The following is a 15,812-nucleotide window of genomic DNA, read 5'->3' on the forward strand; positions in this document are numbered from 1 at the left end:
CCAGATTTGAAGTGAAACTGATACAAATCCACGATGTGATGACCTTGTTAAAAAAAAAACAATTCCAAACAAATGCAAACTACATTTAACACTCAACCTTTCCCACATGAGTAATGTGGAGAGAAAGGATGCATGGAAGGATATTTGGAAGGCCAGCAAGTGTTTGTGTAGCTAATAACTCTTGATGTTAAGTATTAACAAACAGTTGTTCACTAACAAAATATCAAACAGTTGCTCATGCTAAAACATAAACAGCTTTTAAGAGACACCTAACTGGAAAGCTGGATCAGGAAGCAAACTGGCTCAGCTAAAAAGTCTGTCGCAGAGGAAAAGGAGGATTAAAAAGGGAAAATGGGCTTCTGAACAGGGTAACATAAAGGTGCTTGAACCATGGGAAGCTTTCTGCACTTGTTGCAGTGTGACAAGAAGGAGTTTGCCAACACGCATGCTCTATTGATCCATGGAGGTTTTGCAGTTCTCTAATACTTTCAGTCATTCCATTTCTGAAGCTTTATATATGCTAAAGCATCTGCTTTTCTGGATTGGAGAAACTGATTATGTTCCATTTACCTGATCTTAGCTTGCACTCTTGCACCTCCCAGGAATTCCTTGAACATGCTCTAGTTACTTGAAAACCTCAAAATGACTCCATAACTAATGCCTGCAGTACAGGGGAAGAGAGTTGCAACAAAAAGTGAGATTTTTTTTTTCTCCACATCATGCAAATATATCCATATGCTCTAATAACTGATCTGTTGCCAGCAAATTTGTATAACAAAAGTGTGTGGGCAGACAAATGAGCCCTGATGGAGGGCAGTGTTTGGCCAGACTTAGCTGGTAGCACATCTGGGTATTTACTAAATGTTCAGTGCTGCGTGGTTGGACATTTTGCTATTGTTGTTTTGGGTCATTTTACTGCCTTTTAGGGTGAAGACTTTGCTTTCTATGCTGTGGAGTTTGAAGGCTCAACTTCATGTTGCCTTAAGTATACATATGGAGAAAAACCCCACAATGTAATGGTGAAATGCTTTACAGTTGTAAGGCATCAAGCTACTGAAACATCACCTCTTGCAATGTTTCTCCAATTTTGTGGGTCAGCCTCCCTTTTGAGCCCCTTTGATTACCATTTCCCTGTGCTCTGAGGGTGAGAAGTTCCTCCACATTAGGAGGAAGGAAAAGAGCTGCAAGTATTTACATTCTCTGGGGAACAGGTAACTACCTATAATTGCTGGCAGCAGCCAGGCAATTAGCTGTTCTCTGAGTAGTATAAACATTTTATGACCGTCCTTGAACTTTTGCGGATCCCCTTGAGACAGAAGCATCACAATCTGAGGAAACACAGATCTAAAGACAAGGAGAACTGAGGAAAAGCATCTGCACACAAAACACAGCTACAAACTTCAATCTGACATCGTGATGGGAATCTTTTATTAAATTCTGGAGTTCTTAAAGTTATTTTAGGCTTTGTAAGAAGTTACAGATTGCAGTGTAAAAATACTGTTATGCTAGACTGAGGCAGAGAGAGCAAAGTCAATAATTATGCACCAAGAGATAGAGTTGTCATACAACTTTCATTCTCTCTTTAACTTCTTGTGATTAGCTCACAGTCTTTCCATTCTTCATCCAACACTCCAAAGAAGAGTGTGTTTGTGTAGTGTAGGGGATTTCTCTGCTGTGAATTAAGGCCAGTTTTGAGATTCATGATGTAGCAGATACATTGCTGCATATGATGTTTATTCTGTAAAGATATTGCAGTCATGATCCTTCAGCTGTAAAAGAGATTCTCTGCTAGGCATTCAGATGTTTGTCCATTTTGGCGAGTGTGGGCCTTTGAGGAATTACCCTTGTGCAAGGCATGCCTGGTCACTCCTGATTCGCATTCACTAGGCTGAGTCAACTCTAGTCACTTGTTCTGGAAATGCACGTTTTTGTGTATCCAGGGTTTCTGGTGAGACCTGCCATCAAGTTCCATCAGCAGTAGGCTGCACAGATGGAAGGCTGCACATCCACAGACCAGCAGCTTTTGCAGGTGATCGTCTGTTACATGTAGCATAAGGAGAAATGAGTTACAGTAATGGTAAAAATCGGTTGGATTTAACAAGTTTGGATTGGCTGGGACTCAGTTCAATGACCTCTTGTAGCATGTGGAAGTTAAGACCTAGCCTGCTTACTCACCTGCAGCACACCTGAGGTGAAGCCTATCCTTGGTACTTACTTTTTAATGGGGAATCTCCTCTCCTAAAATGAAAAAGGTTTTCACCTTTCAGCTGCACGGAACACAGTTTTATCACAAAAAAGTTAAGCAGTCAGTGATGGATGAAATCAAATACAGAATTCTTGGGACCCAAACTGTGTTTTTTCAAATTGATATTTTCTGTATAATTAGACTTTGTCCACATCAAGAAAGTCCACTGCATTTTTACAATATTCTAGCATGTTTTTTCTCAACAGCTTTGTACCCTTAGCAATTTGGCAAGTTTAAAAATAGCAAGTAAATAGAATATTGCTTCATTAATAACTCAGCAAAGATTTCCTTGCTATAGTGTATAAATTAGCAAAAGAGGTAACAGCTCAGAGGTAAAGCTTGGAGTTCATGCAGTATAAAGGGAAACTCCCCCAGCCTGAGAAATTATCCTTTTAACTGCTCATATGTCACATGTACAGCAGCTATGTGTTTTTTATATAGTTGTACTTAAAAGTAGAGTATAAGAGATTCCTTAAAAATACCTACAACCAGTAGCCTGCTATAGTAATAGCTACCATGTCTTACAGTTGCATCATCTTCTAAAATTTACTGTGAATAAGTAAAGATAAAATGTTCTGCTCTAAGGGGAAAAAAAGGAGTTTGCAGTAATGAACTAAACAAGTTTACATGAATGAACTAAAGAAGTTGAATGAACTGCCATCTCTAATGATCTAAGTGACTGGACTTTCCATCTTGTATCTGAAATAACTGTAAGCAGAAAAAGAGGGCAAGTGAGTGTGTTTGCTGCTGCAGTGCAGTTTCCTGAGGTGGTGAAATGATGATGTGAGGCCATCATCATCTCATTCTTCATTCTGATGAGGGCTTGTTCTGGCTCACCAGCAACTTCACTTCTTGCTTATCTATGCTGGAATTTGCGCTCTCTGCCTCCTTTTCCTGCTCAGGCACGCAGGTGCAGCCCACAGGGATGGTGATGTAATCCTCGGTGTAGACGTAGCGGCCCCCGGCGCAGGCGGGCGTGCGGCGCAGGATGACCGTGGGCATGTACACCGGGGTGCTGCGGAAGTGGAAGCTCTCCTCGCCAAAGATCCCCATCAGGCAGCCTTTGCACAGGCAGTAGGCTTCAGGAATGTATTTAGGGTATCTCGTGGGATCATAGGAAATTCTAGAGAGCAGCAAATAAAGATTCATTAGTACCTCTAAAAACAGGGTTATTCATCTGAAATTATATAATCTTATATATTATTATTATATCATTATAATAATTATATCATGTTTTTGTCATCTTTACCAGGAAAAATAGCTGTAAGCTCTTGCTGTCTGGCTTCTAATTTGTAAGTGTAAAGAAAAAAACATGAACAGCTTACAGAACTGATTAGGTCCTACAGTGCACATGGAAGTATGAAGTGTCTGGCGTTCTGAATTGTGAGATTCAAGGGTTTAAACAGAATGAGTTTTGCGTTTTGGACTGAATGGGTAAACAGAGCCTTAAAAAGGACACCTGGGCATTTCTAGACTTTTTATCTGCCTTGAGTTCTTCAAAAACTGGTACAAATCCTTGTTAACATTATTATTGTTAAAGCCATGACATGATGTTTTAAAATTCAGTAATTTAAGTAGAATTGAATTGTACTATTATTTCTGCAATAGGTTTTGCTCCCTAGTATACTTGGGGTCATAAAGTCACCTTCCCCTTGAAAGCAGAACTCTGTATTGCTTTTTCTAATTCATGTCTACTGTACCTTCCTCTAACCAGATAATAGCAACATTTTCATCCCCACACTGAGATAAACAGTAACTTCCTGGGATGGAGTATCACGGCTTCTCTGGGCAACCTGTGCCAGTGTCTCACCACCCTCACTTCCTAGTACTTCCCAATATCTGCCCTCTTCTAGTTTAAAGCCATTATTCCTTGTCCTATCACTCCATGCCCTTTTGAAGAGTTCTTCTCCAGCTCTCTTGTAGGCCCCCTTTACTGATACTGCAAGGCTCAGCCTGACTTCTTAGGAGAGGTACTCTGTCCCTTTGAACATCTTCATGGCCTCCTCTGGACTCTCTCCAACCAGTCTATATCCTTCTTGTGTTGGGGTCCCAGAGCTGGATGCAGTCCTCCAGGTGGGAGCTCTTAATAGATCTTAAAGTGATCTTAATAGATTTAAAGCAGTTTCCAAATTGTGTTTCCCAGGGTTGGCAGCACTTCCTTGGGTATCCAAGTGTTCACCTTTTATCTCTTCAAGCCGTCTCTGAGATGAGAGGAGGTTTCCGGTTTGGAAGAGACAGAAGTCTGCCTCAAGCTGTGACTGCTAGTCAACAAAATCTGTCCTTGTGAGAACAGGCAGCCTGGCTCTCCCTCTCACACCCAACCCCTGGGTTGACACTGATGTTTTTCTGGTCACAGGATTGATCCAGGAATTCATTCAACTGAGGAGTAACTCCATCAAAAGCTGGGGTTTGGTCTGTCTGCTGTATTGCCACACATGTACACAGAGCTCTACACCAGCAAGGCAGAGTGAACAAACAGCTGTAGGTGGGGACAGAAGGGAGCTGCCCTTTTCAGAAGTATCACCAGTTTATCCAGTTAAAGGAAATCTGGAATGATAGCTTTTGCCAAACACAAATTTGATTATCCTGTCATCAAGGAAAAGAGACTTTTTAATATATATAATGACCATTATGTATATAAAATTTAAAGAATTTGTTTTCCTCATGGGAAAATCTGACCAGTTCTCTTATAGCCAGACATCTGTGATGTTGCAGATATTTTTTGCAATGCTCCTCTGTCCCATTTATACTTGCTTACTTTCCCCAGGAAATACCTTCATGTTACAGGATCTCACACCAGTGTGAAATAAAATGTCTAGTAGCCAGCAGAAGGCAAGAAAGCGGAACACAGGCCTTCTACATGATACATTCCCATTTCAAACTCAAGTGTGGGTAATTTCAGTGGTGGATTGTTAAACACACCATGTGTCAAGTCATTGGTATTTCCTCTACTGTATTATCTCTAGCACCTGGTTTATGATGTTACTGGAAAGCATGAACATGCTTCTGCATGCAAACATGAGAGGTTTCACTCAGAACACTGTTACTGGGATCATGGTCTACAACCATCTCTCTCCTCCAAATTCCCACGTGGAAAAAGTCAGATATTAATGGGGTGGGTTTTTTGAAAGATGGTATGGTTGTGGCATGGTTTTCTACTTTCCAAAGGAAAAAGTCTCTTATATTACTAAGTTCAATGTCAATACATTATGTGAGGACTGGAAGGAACCAGAGAGAATCCAGACTTAATGATGGATTCAAAATATAGATGTGGTTTTGCATCCAGACCAGAACTTCAAGGCTGAAGCCTCTAAGTAATACCTCCTGAAATTAATACCTTAACTCAAATGTCACTAAAATTTGGAGCCGTATACAGGGTTCTGCATCTTCAGCTCAAACCTGTTTAGAAAAGCCATATAAAGAAAACCTCATTTGTGTCTTTCTAGGCAACCCAGACCTGCTTGGGTCTGACCCACTAACAAACAACAGTAACATCCAGCATTTAGCTGGATTAATGCAGTTGGACCTGCTTCCTTCTGTTCGCCTGAACTGAGCATAATCACACTGCACAGAAAATGAACACTGCCTCAGCTGCTATAGTTTGATTCCTCTCCATTACTCCAACCACTACAAGCCATGTTTTAACATCTTCTCCTGGAAGAGGGTAAACATGTTTGATCAGGTTAACTAACCAGGTAAAGACACATGCTCCAAGTTCTCGCTATGTCTTTCCTACATGTAGTGAAAAACACACCCAAGACATGGATGGAGCTGGGAAGAGCAGTGGAGAGAGAACCAGAGAAGTGCAACTTTTCACTGGTACTCGTGTCCCCTGTAGCCTTGTGTCGTTTGCTGTGGCCACTGCTGCAGACCAGACAGCCCAGACACTTTCATGACGATTGCCCTTGTCCTGTGAACTCAGGTCACCTCTGTGTAAAGCTAACTCTGGCTCTCCAGCACTCCTGGGTCCCAAGTGACAGGAGCAGTGAGCTGTGCTGGTCTGCTCTATTCCCATCTGCTGGAACAAGAAGCAGGTTTGTGCTGAACTGGAACTGCTAATGAAGTGTGACTCGGCTGCTTTTCCTTACGACCCTACGAGTGCTTAGAGAGCTCCCAGTGAAAAGCAAACTTCCTGCCATTTACGTACTAAGCCTGGAAACTCAAGAGAAAACTTTCTGTCAGAAGTAAAAGTCTTGCAGAGACTTAATTTGCCTTCTCCTGTACTGCTACTTTTATATGTAGTATTTTTAATAATATTGTCACTTCATAATTTCCAAGCTTCTGATTCCACGGGGTCACATGCTGTGCTGGGGCAGGCAGCCGACTCATCAGAAAATCACTGTTAGCACTGGGCTAACAGCTGGATGTTATCAGGAGTCTAATAAGCAGATCATCATCCCCTTCCTTTGCACTCTGAAATACTTACAGGATTAAGAGCTAACAGCTTTTTTTCTCCCTTGCCAAGACATTTTATTTCCCTATAGCAGGTGTTCTTTTGTTCACATTATGGTTAGTTTATTTTATATACAGGCAGCAACATAGGTATTAGTACTATAGGTTGCACACTGCTTGCACAAAAATACCCCAGTGCTAACTGATTTTCTGAAGAGTTATACAAACGTGCTCAACTAAAAAGGATAGCAGTTCTGCATCCCCTTGTATTCTTTCTCTTGGCAGCATCTTTGGGACATGCACACCGTGCCACATGATAATGTTAAATCCTGGAAAATGTCTTGGATAAGCTTCTAGAAAATCACTGGAGTATTATTTGAAGGAAAGCCCTCCTGTATGACTGTTCAAACACACTGCAGACAGCTTGGCTTTTACCACTGAAAAAATGACTTGCCTGTATTACCTTTATTAAGATTTTATGTAAACGAGCACTAAACCAAGGATGCTTATAAACCAAAACTGATTTTTGAAAAACAGAAAAAACAAGCTGGGCAACGTTTAAGACAGGGACTGGCTAACATCATCAGAGCAACACTGACAATAAAAGTTAAATCTCTGTAAATTAACCCTTAGTAGATGCAGGATTAGGGCCCAGATGCAGGAACAAATGCCACGGGATTTGGAAGTTCAGAAACATGAAAGACTTGTTGAACACACACAAAGAAATTTTGCTAAACTGAAGTGTTTGCTAAACACAGAAGTGTTTGCAAACTCTCTGATTGTTACTATAGCCTTAGACATCAGAAAATAAAAATAGAGGTGATATATACAGCTGGTTAATGAAAGTCATCTGTGCTCTGCAGCACCATGAATGGAATCATGAATCAGCACTACCTGTAAAAGTGCCACTGACTTCAGTGGGTGCGGGAACTCACACCTTCTGATCAACGAATCAACATGATTATGCAAAAGCTTCTTATTGTTTAAAGTACACTCCACTCACACATCTCACAACTTTGACATCATACCCTACTTATACAGTTCACTTACTTACACATTCTATAACTTCCACATATCACACTACCTATACATCTTACTTACACCTTTTACAACTTCTACCTAATACACTACTTATACATTTTACAACTTATACACAATACAGTACTTATACATTTCACTCACTTATACATTCTACCTACTTTTACATACTACTCTACTTATACATTTTACATTTATGTATTTACATAATACAGTACATATACATTTTGCAACTGCTGTGCATGAGATCTCACATTGCTTGATTGGTTTCTCTATTTTGTCCAATGAGCTCTGCACATACTTTTCTGATAATATGATTGGTTTTAATCTAGTGCAGCACGGTCCTTTTTTATCTATTTCTTGGTATTTAGTTTTTCAGCTTCTTCTTTCCCAATTCAGCACAGTTTACCTTTCAGTCCTTGATGAATTCCTGAGGGCTCTAACAGGTGAGGCTCCTGATCCAGGCAAGCAGTGTCAAGATGATGACAGCAACAAAACCCATCCAGTGATCAGCAGCCAAGTTAATCCAGGAAATCCAAACAACAAGACAGCAAAGGACAGGAAACAGATATAAACCTATCCCACCTCTCCCTTCCAACCTTCAGACTGGAGCTTAAAAACCCTCTTGGGGCTGATGTGCTGCAGATGAAGGTGGAAAGGCCAGGTGAAGCCAGTGAGGGTAATTCCAGCCTGGTCCCACTCTGAGGGCTCTGGTAAAAATAACTAAAAATTGTTTGGTTGGGGCACACTATCAAGGTTCAAATACTTTACAACAAGTGGGATCAGATTTTTCCACCATTGCTCTGAGGTTTATGATCAGACCCCACAAATGTTTAGGCAGACATTTAAAATTAATTCTTTTTATAATGTCTCTTGTCCATGAGCAACTTGTCTGTGCATCTCTGGAGCTGTGCTTGCACTGCTAATGATCACCATGATTGTGGCTTCTGTAAATGTTAACAAGAGCACCCATCCTGTGATGTTGGCAGCGTCTGCAGGTCCACCCATATCATTAATTCTTGCTAACCAACTCTGAACCATAGCAGTAGCCAAGTGGCCCTTGCCAGAACCTCCTTGTACAAGCAGGCTCTCTGGATTTCATTGATTGCCATGTAATACTGCTAAAAGGATGAGCAACCCCTGGATAGATGTCACAAGCTGGCACACAGTCAGCCTGATGATTTCATGGAAGGACAATTTCACAGCAGAACTTCTGCTGCTGGCTCTATTTTTTAAAAAAGCTGGGTAATTTGTAGCCCAACTTCCTGAAGTGCTGAGCAAATCCAGCGTGCTCAGCTGACTTCAGGGAACTCGGCTGTCTCTTTATAGCTCTGCAGAGCAAAGAGGGATTCGCCTGATTAAACTCTGTGCCCTGAGTTATATACGGATCTCCTGTGGCCATCAGGATGGAATTTCAGTATCAGATACACAAACTAGTCTTTTTCCCCTAACTTTTGCCTTAAATACCACCTGTTGGTTGCTGCTAGCAGTAGGGTCTGGGACCAAATGGATCTGTGGTGCAATCCATGTACTACTCCTGTATCTCTGGGTTGTAGCAAGCCAAAAGTGATGTAAGTAATGATTTTTTTATAACCAAATTAAAAGACCAAGTAATGGAAAATAAACAGTAAGCACAGAATAAAGACAAGCAAAGAAGCCACACAAGGATTATCTGAGCTTTGAGCCAGTCAAACCTAATTCTTCCACACTTAAACAGAATGACAGGTTTGGGATACAGGTGATGCAGTAGGGTCAACGTTATACACAGTTCTCTAAGTAATATATTTGATTTTCTCATAAATGCTGATATGAAAAAATTCCAGTTGACTTGCACTGAACAGTCATGTGAACAGAAGAATTACAAGCAGCAGCGTTAAACAGCTGGGAGCAGGTTCCTGGGGAGATATTCAGGGGAAGGTAAGTAGAGCCAGACTTAATATCTTTATTATTAATGACCTGGAATAGGGAGTATAAACAGTATGTTAATGAAATCTGCAGATGGTAACAATGGGAACTGCTGTAACACCAATGAAGACAGAGAAACAGCATGAGGTATCTCAGGCATTAAAATGCAGGTCAAAAAGAAAAAAGAGCCTTTATGCACAGAGCAGAAATGAATTGCACTGTAGGTGCAGAAAATAAGTCAGAGAGCAGGATGTCTGTGAGATGCTGGAACGGGACAGGCAACTTGATGCAAATTTCAAGTTGTCAAGTTCAGCCTTTGACAGCGTCCTATCAGTGCATACAAGAGGGGTCTGCCAACAGTGAATTTATTTATGAGCCTTCACCACTAGAACAACTTTGGTGATTCAGAAGGCAGTTCAGGAGACAGCAATGAATCTGTGTAGGGGAGCAATTTCTGAGGGAAAAGGATTAAATGCAAGTAGGCTTGTCAAGAAAGTGCTGTAATATGGAAGAGATCCGTGTGCAGCTTTTCAGATTAACCCTCCAGCCATGGAGAAGAAATTGGGATTGTATAAGTGAAATTGGTTAACCACTGACAAAGCATAATGGGACATTACTTGCAGTCTTTAAAGGAGAGCTGCGTGTTCTTCTCAAAGATATGGAGTAGATCTAATAGCATTATGGAGCTTCCTGGGTACCCAGCTGAAGACCACAGAAATGAATTTTCACATCTGGCTTCAAAATCTATGAGATAGCAGGTGGTAATAGCTAATGCACGTTAGCAGTCTTATACTTTACACTTTAATTACACATTTTGAGATATCTGTTTCTGTCTCATTACACACTAATGATACAGTAAAAATGCAATCACAAAAAAATCTGTAAATGAGATCTGTTAACTAGATGGTGTACTCAGGCCTCTTTACCCTACAGAAACATTTTTCCCTCTGAATATAATTTTAGATTTTGCTTTTAATGGTGTAATACTTTTTTCCACTATCTTTTAAAATTCCTAGCTTGGAGATGTCATCAAGTTACTTGTATGTGAATGGTTAGTGGTCTGTCTTGAAAACATTTTGATGAAAAGTACAGTGGATTTACAGCTTCTTAATAAACCTTTTGTAATCCAGCACCTAAAAAGCAGCTGGTTCTCTGTTAAGAAGTAAGCCTACACAGAGCTCCAACTGAAAATAAATACCTGCCCAACAAGATGTAAGGATGGAGGGCACTGTTTTCAAACCAGAGGAACAATTTTCTGATAGCACTAGTATTTTGCAAAACCACTGTAAAAAATACCTGAGCCGAATAGGAGGTGTTTCATTCATGGTATTTATTTACTTTGTGCACTCTTAGGTAGCTTAAAAATCCTCAGTCTGCTTAGAGAAAATGTATTGCTAAAAATACTTTGCTTATGAAGGGCTTACTGAGCAAATAAACCGTCTTTCTCTCAGTAGGATTACTTCTTACACTAAAAGCAGGCAAAACCCATGCCATAAAATAAATATTTGTTGGAGAGCACTAACAAGGAGATAACTGTTTGCTGAATACACAGGAAATGCATCAAAGTATATACCAAGGATAATGTATAAAAAGTAGCAAGAAAGTCAGTTCCTTTTAAGTTTGCACATTTTAGCTTCCTGTTGTCTGCAGTCCTTTACAGAAAGCTGTCTTATTCAAACCACCAGAAGACTTCACAGTTTTCTGAGAATGTGATCACACACTGGGTTTAGTGTATTAGATCAGTGGTTTCCAAGCTTTTCCAGAGCTTCCTATAGAAGTGCAGGCCCTTGTTTTGTGTATTAACCAGTCTCACAACAAATTTACTTTACTTAGTTGTTTTTATGCCCCCTTAAAAATAGTCTGTCAGCCCCTGTTCCACCTCAGGGGAAGAAGGTTTGCAAAGCACAGGTTGAAAACACAGGTGCAGAATATTGTTGTACTCATTCCTTGCCTACGCTCCTACAGCAAACTGGACACCAAGCCCTTTGGAGTGTTTGGTAGGTGAAGATACGGCTCTGTTGGTAGGTGACCTGAACACAGACTGTACCCTGACGTATTTTAGAAACCGCGGAGCATCTGGCGTCACATTTTGGCAAAAGCATCTGAGCCCTTCTGTGGCTGCTGCAGAGTCAGGAGGTGCTTCTTTGGTGGCGGTCCTTTGCTGAGGGTCCTCTGAGTGAACTTCACGTATGACAATTTGCCCAAGTGACTTTTTGAGGGTGGTCTGTGCTCCCGGGTGGGTGTGGATGTGGGTGTGAGCTCCATCTCACGGCTTGCTCCACCTCATTCATTTCTCTTTTTGCCCATTAAACATATTCCTCACTGTAAGCTGTTTTTACACAATTACCTTACATCGCCTACTTAGACGTGTGCTTTAGCACCTTTCCTGCAGGCTGCTGCCCGGTGCCGCGGCCACCCCTCGCCTCCCGAGCCGCCGCGGTCACTGCGCGGGAAAGCCGGCGGAGCCCGGCGCTGCCGGTCCCGCACGGGGACACCGCCTCGGCTCCCTTCAGCCCACCGGGACCCCCTGAGACGGCCGCACCCCCCTTTCCCCGGCGCCGGAGTCACCTGTATGCCCAGGGCGATGCGCTGCGCAGATTGACGGGGAGCCGGACCTTCTTGTCCGCGGGCGGCCGTGCCCCGGCGGGGCAGCTGGCGTTGTGCTGGCGGCCCGGCGGCTCGGGCTGCAGGGTGTGGTGGAAGGCGCTGAGCATGCCCGCCGCCAGCCGCCCGTACAGCTGCTCCAGCAGCTCCTCGGGCCGCTCGCCGCAGCTCCGGGTCCGCGCCGGCCGCTGCTTGGGCGCCCTGGCGGCCTCCGGGCGGAGCGGGAGCAGCGCCGCGCAGAGCAGCGCCAGCAGCGCCGCCAGCGCCGCCCGCACCTGCAACGACGCCGCCGTCAGCGGGGATGGGGACACCGGGGACACCGCGCCCGCCCGGCACCGCAGCCCCCGGCCCCCGGTCCGCAGCCTCTTACCCTGCCTCGCTGCATGGCGGCCGGGCTGATTCTCCTCGAGGGAGCTGGGGAGAGCGGCGGGCTGCGGCGCCGCGCCGTGCCACTGGCTCTCCCGGCGGAGGAGCTGTTGGAAAAGTGCCCTGCGCCTCACTGCATCTCCCTTGGCCTCGCCTGCCAGGAACATGTTCGCCGGCGCTCACGGAGGCGGCGAGCGCTCGGCGCCGGGCGCGGGCCGGTCCCGCACCCAGCGCTGCCCGCGGCCCCAGGGACGCCCCGCGGGCACAGGCGGGCCCCGGCCCCGCCTGCCGCTAGCCCGCCCCGGGGCCCCGCCGCGGGCACCCCCCCGAGCCACCGGCCCAGTGCTCCCCGCAAGCCCAGGGGCCCCCTCGGTAGCCCCGCGCTCCCTCCCGCCGAACCGGCGGCACCGGCAGGAGCCGGGCTGTCCTCAACCCCGCCAGGACGCTCGGCATCCAGTGGCACCCTCTGGGCCAGGGCTCGAGATTGAGGCAGAGCCAGGGGGATTTGGCCCGGTCGTAGCCAAAGTGTCAAGGCTGATGTGAAAAAACGTGGGGATTTACAGCTGGGGAAGGGACTGCTCTAGCCCGGACTCTCCCAGTCACTTTAGGGCCATTGGCACTGTCCCTCGTAGGGATTTGGGATTTCCGACTTGCCCGACTCCAGGCAGCACCTCTAGCGTGTTTCTCCATCCAGCTGCGTCGTTTCTCCAGCAGGAACCGAGGTGGTTGATGTCCAGCATGAAGCCTGGGGCAGGCGACTGTGAGGCCGCTTGGAGCCTGATCCACCCGCTCCTCCGGCGGAGCGGGCCCGGGGCGGACACCCACGGTGGTGTCACTCTGCTTGACTGCAAGAGAAGCCGCTTCAGGAGACGAGAAATTTGCATTGTACGTACCTAAAGGACGTTGAGGTGAGTCTCACCTCTAATGGCTTCTCCATCTATTCTCTATCTGTATTCTGTATCTCTTAAAAACACATGATGTGTTTCATGGTTTCTGGCACAACCCACGTAAATAAGCATCTGTAGTACTCTGGGTCATAAAAGATGTGATCCACTGAAATGGTGTGCATTACAAACAGACCTTAGAACTCATCCCTCGAATCAAGTATTTCATGTGCGCTGATTAAGTCCTGCACATCTCTTGAGGCATTCAGGATAAGGATAGTTAAATATGAAAATACTAATTAGGAATAAGGGAAAATGGGATCATGAATCATATAAGGACTGAGAAACCCCAGCTTGGTACCACAGAAGTACAAGACATCAACTTCACCAAACAGGCTGGAATTGAAGCAGAATGGTCTGGCATTGATAATGTGATGAAGTGACTTGATTTTGTGGTTTCTGAAAAGTCATAGAGTTAAGTCTAACTATAATTTTTAGTGATTTTGGTGCCATATGCATCACAGTTATCACTTATTAGCAGTATCCTGACCTTTAACTGTGTGGAATTTGAATCAGATTTCAGCTCTGAGGAAGGAAGGTTTTAAATTGAATTAAAAACTCCCCTTTGCAGTGGTATCCTCAGGCAACAGACTGGGACAAAGTGTGTGTCCATTTAGCCCAGTCTAACCCCTGACCATGCACCTGGCCTCATGTTACTTCACCACCTGGGAGTGGTATATGTGGCAACATGGCAAATGTTTGTCACCATAAACAATTGCCATTTATATTACTGCTCCTAAGACAAAATCTTGAGAAATTTCTGATTCCTGAGTAGCATGAGGATGACACACTTGGCTTTGCAAAATAGGAGTTTTATGCACTTCCTTTATATGCATCGATATTTCTGGGAGAGTTCCGCCTCAAAAAATCAGAGCAGATGAAGAAAAAACAATGGCACAGACATTAACTTGCCATTAAATTTAAGGCTTTGTGTCTTATCTAGGCAATATTCTAATTCTGTACATTAGTCGCATTGTATTTTCTTACGAAAAATCACATTGATTCAACTAATAACCACAGAAGGGCAGCAAATGAGATTCCATTACACAGGAAGTAAGTGCTATGCAAGTTCTCGTGGCATAGTCTACCCTAGAGACACATCTGAGTCATAAAATATTCACTAATACATTTCGGCAACTTAGGTTCTTCCATGACTTTAAGAAATACTAACCAGTATAATTGTCTTTGGTATTAATTTATAATTTTCTTAGAATTTGAGGCGGATTAAAACATCTATACAAATGAAATATTGCAAAAATATTTAGTAATATGAAATGTCCTGAATTTGATGTAATATATGATATTTCAGTCAATGAATTGAGAAGTATGTCTTTCACTTGTACATAATATTCTAAATGTTCTTTCTGGGGATTATCTTCAATATTTATATATAACCTCTCTCCTGAGATTACCATCACAGTGATCAGTGTCAGTTCCACAAATCCCTGCTACGAGAAAGTCAGGATGTTCCAAAGAAAACTAAGATGTGCAAGAATAAGACAGACACTTTTAGTGAGTTCATATAAATAAGAAACATTTTCTGCACCTGATTCCACCAGAGAGCATTTAAGGCAATGTTAAACACAAACGTGTTTAACGAAAACCACACCAGGTTTGTGTCTTCAACCTTGCGTTGTTACCAACAGCTGGAGAAAAATGTGTCATAGCAGGAGAAAAAAAATCCCATTCAAATATGTTATCATCAGACCACTAGGATAATTTGGAAAATTGTTTCAGAATCGTTTGAATGATGGTGAAAACCTGACAGTAAATGTACAAATGTTGCCCTTCCCAAACACACTAATCCCCAGTGAGCAGTGTTGTCAGGATATTTTCTGGTTGGGATTGTGCTCTTCCATAGCTGCTCTGGCATGACAGCTGGTTTCAGATACTATGGTTCACACACAAATAAATCACATTATTGTGACAAGCATTAGGAAAGATACCACAGTAATGTGCTTGTCACAACAGTGGCAGAATTGCCCTACACAGGCATATTCCAAATGCTTATTCCCATCCTGCTACAACATTAATGAGATCCTATCTCTATCTGAAATAGCAATGTGAAAAAGGTTTTAAAAACCATCATACAGATCTTCAAGTTGAACAACTCATATTGTTAGGTGCAACAAACATTCAGCTGGCATCCCCAGCAGGTATAAATCTTCAGAGAGAGAATTAAATTACTCCCTGAAGACGTCCTTCTCCCTCACATTCTGTTTGCAGATAACCTGTCACCCAAAGGCTTCTGTTCCTGTTCATCTTCCCTGCAGTTGTAAGCCTTGTAATATCACTTTGCAGCTTCCATGACATGGCAT

General features: G+C 43.3%; 1 protein-coding gene across 1 annotated transcript; it reads right to left on the bottom strand.

Moving 5' to 3' along the window:
* Positions 1–1,406: 1,406 nt before the first annotated feature.
* Positions 1,407–12,805, bottom strand: IL17D (interleukin 17D). Its single transcript, XM_069013729.1, has 4 exons — positions 12,555–12,805; positions 12,149–12,459; positions 3,083–3,368; positions 1,407–2,953 (listed from the first exon to the last, which is right to left on the bottom strand). The coding sequence occupies exons 1-4, from the start codon at positions 12,567–12,569 to the stop codon at positions 2,909–2,911; spliced, it is 657 nt and encodes a 218-aa protein (XP_068869830.1). The 5' UTR covers positions 12,570–12,805; the 3' UTR covers positions 1,407–2,908.
* Between the last annotated feature and the right edge of the window lie 3,007 nt (positions 12,806–15,812).

The sequence above is a fragment of the Aphelocoma coerulescens genome, chromosome 1 (genome assembly GCF_041296385.1).
Source record: "Aphelocoma coerulescens isolate FSJ_1873_10779 chromosome 1, UR_Acoe_1.0, whole genome shotgun sequence".
NCBI lineage: Eukaryota > Metazoa > Chordata > Aves > Passeriformes > Corvidae > Aphelocoma > Aphelocoma coerulescens.

What these genes read in the sequence shown, in the direction of transcription:
- IL17D (XM_069013729.1), bottom strand. An exon ending in GCATCGCCCTGGGCATACAG is followed by an intron (nt 3,369 to 12,148) that starts GTGACTCCGGCG and finishes GCTGCTCTCTAG; the next exon opens with AATTTCCTATGATCCCACGA. An exon ending in AGCAAGAAGTGAAGTTGCTG is followed by an intron (nt 2,954 to 3,082) that starts GTGAGCCAGAAC and finishes TTCTGCTTACAG; the next exon opens with TTATTTCAGATACAAGATGG.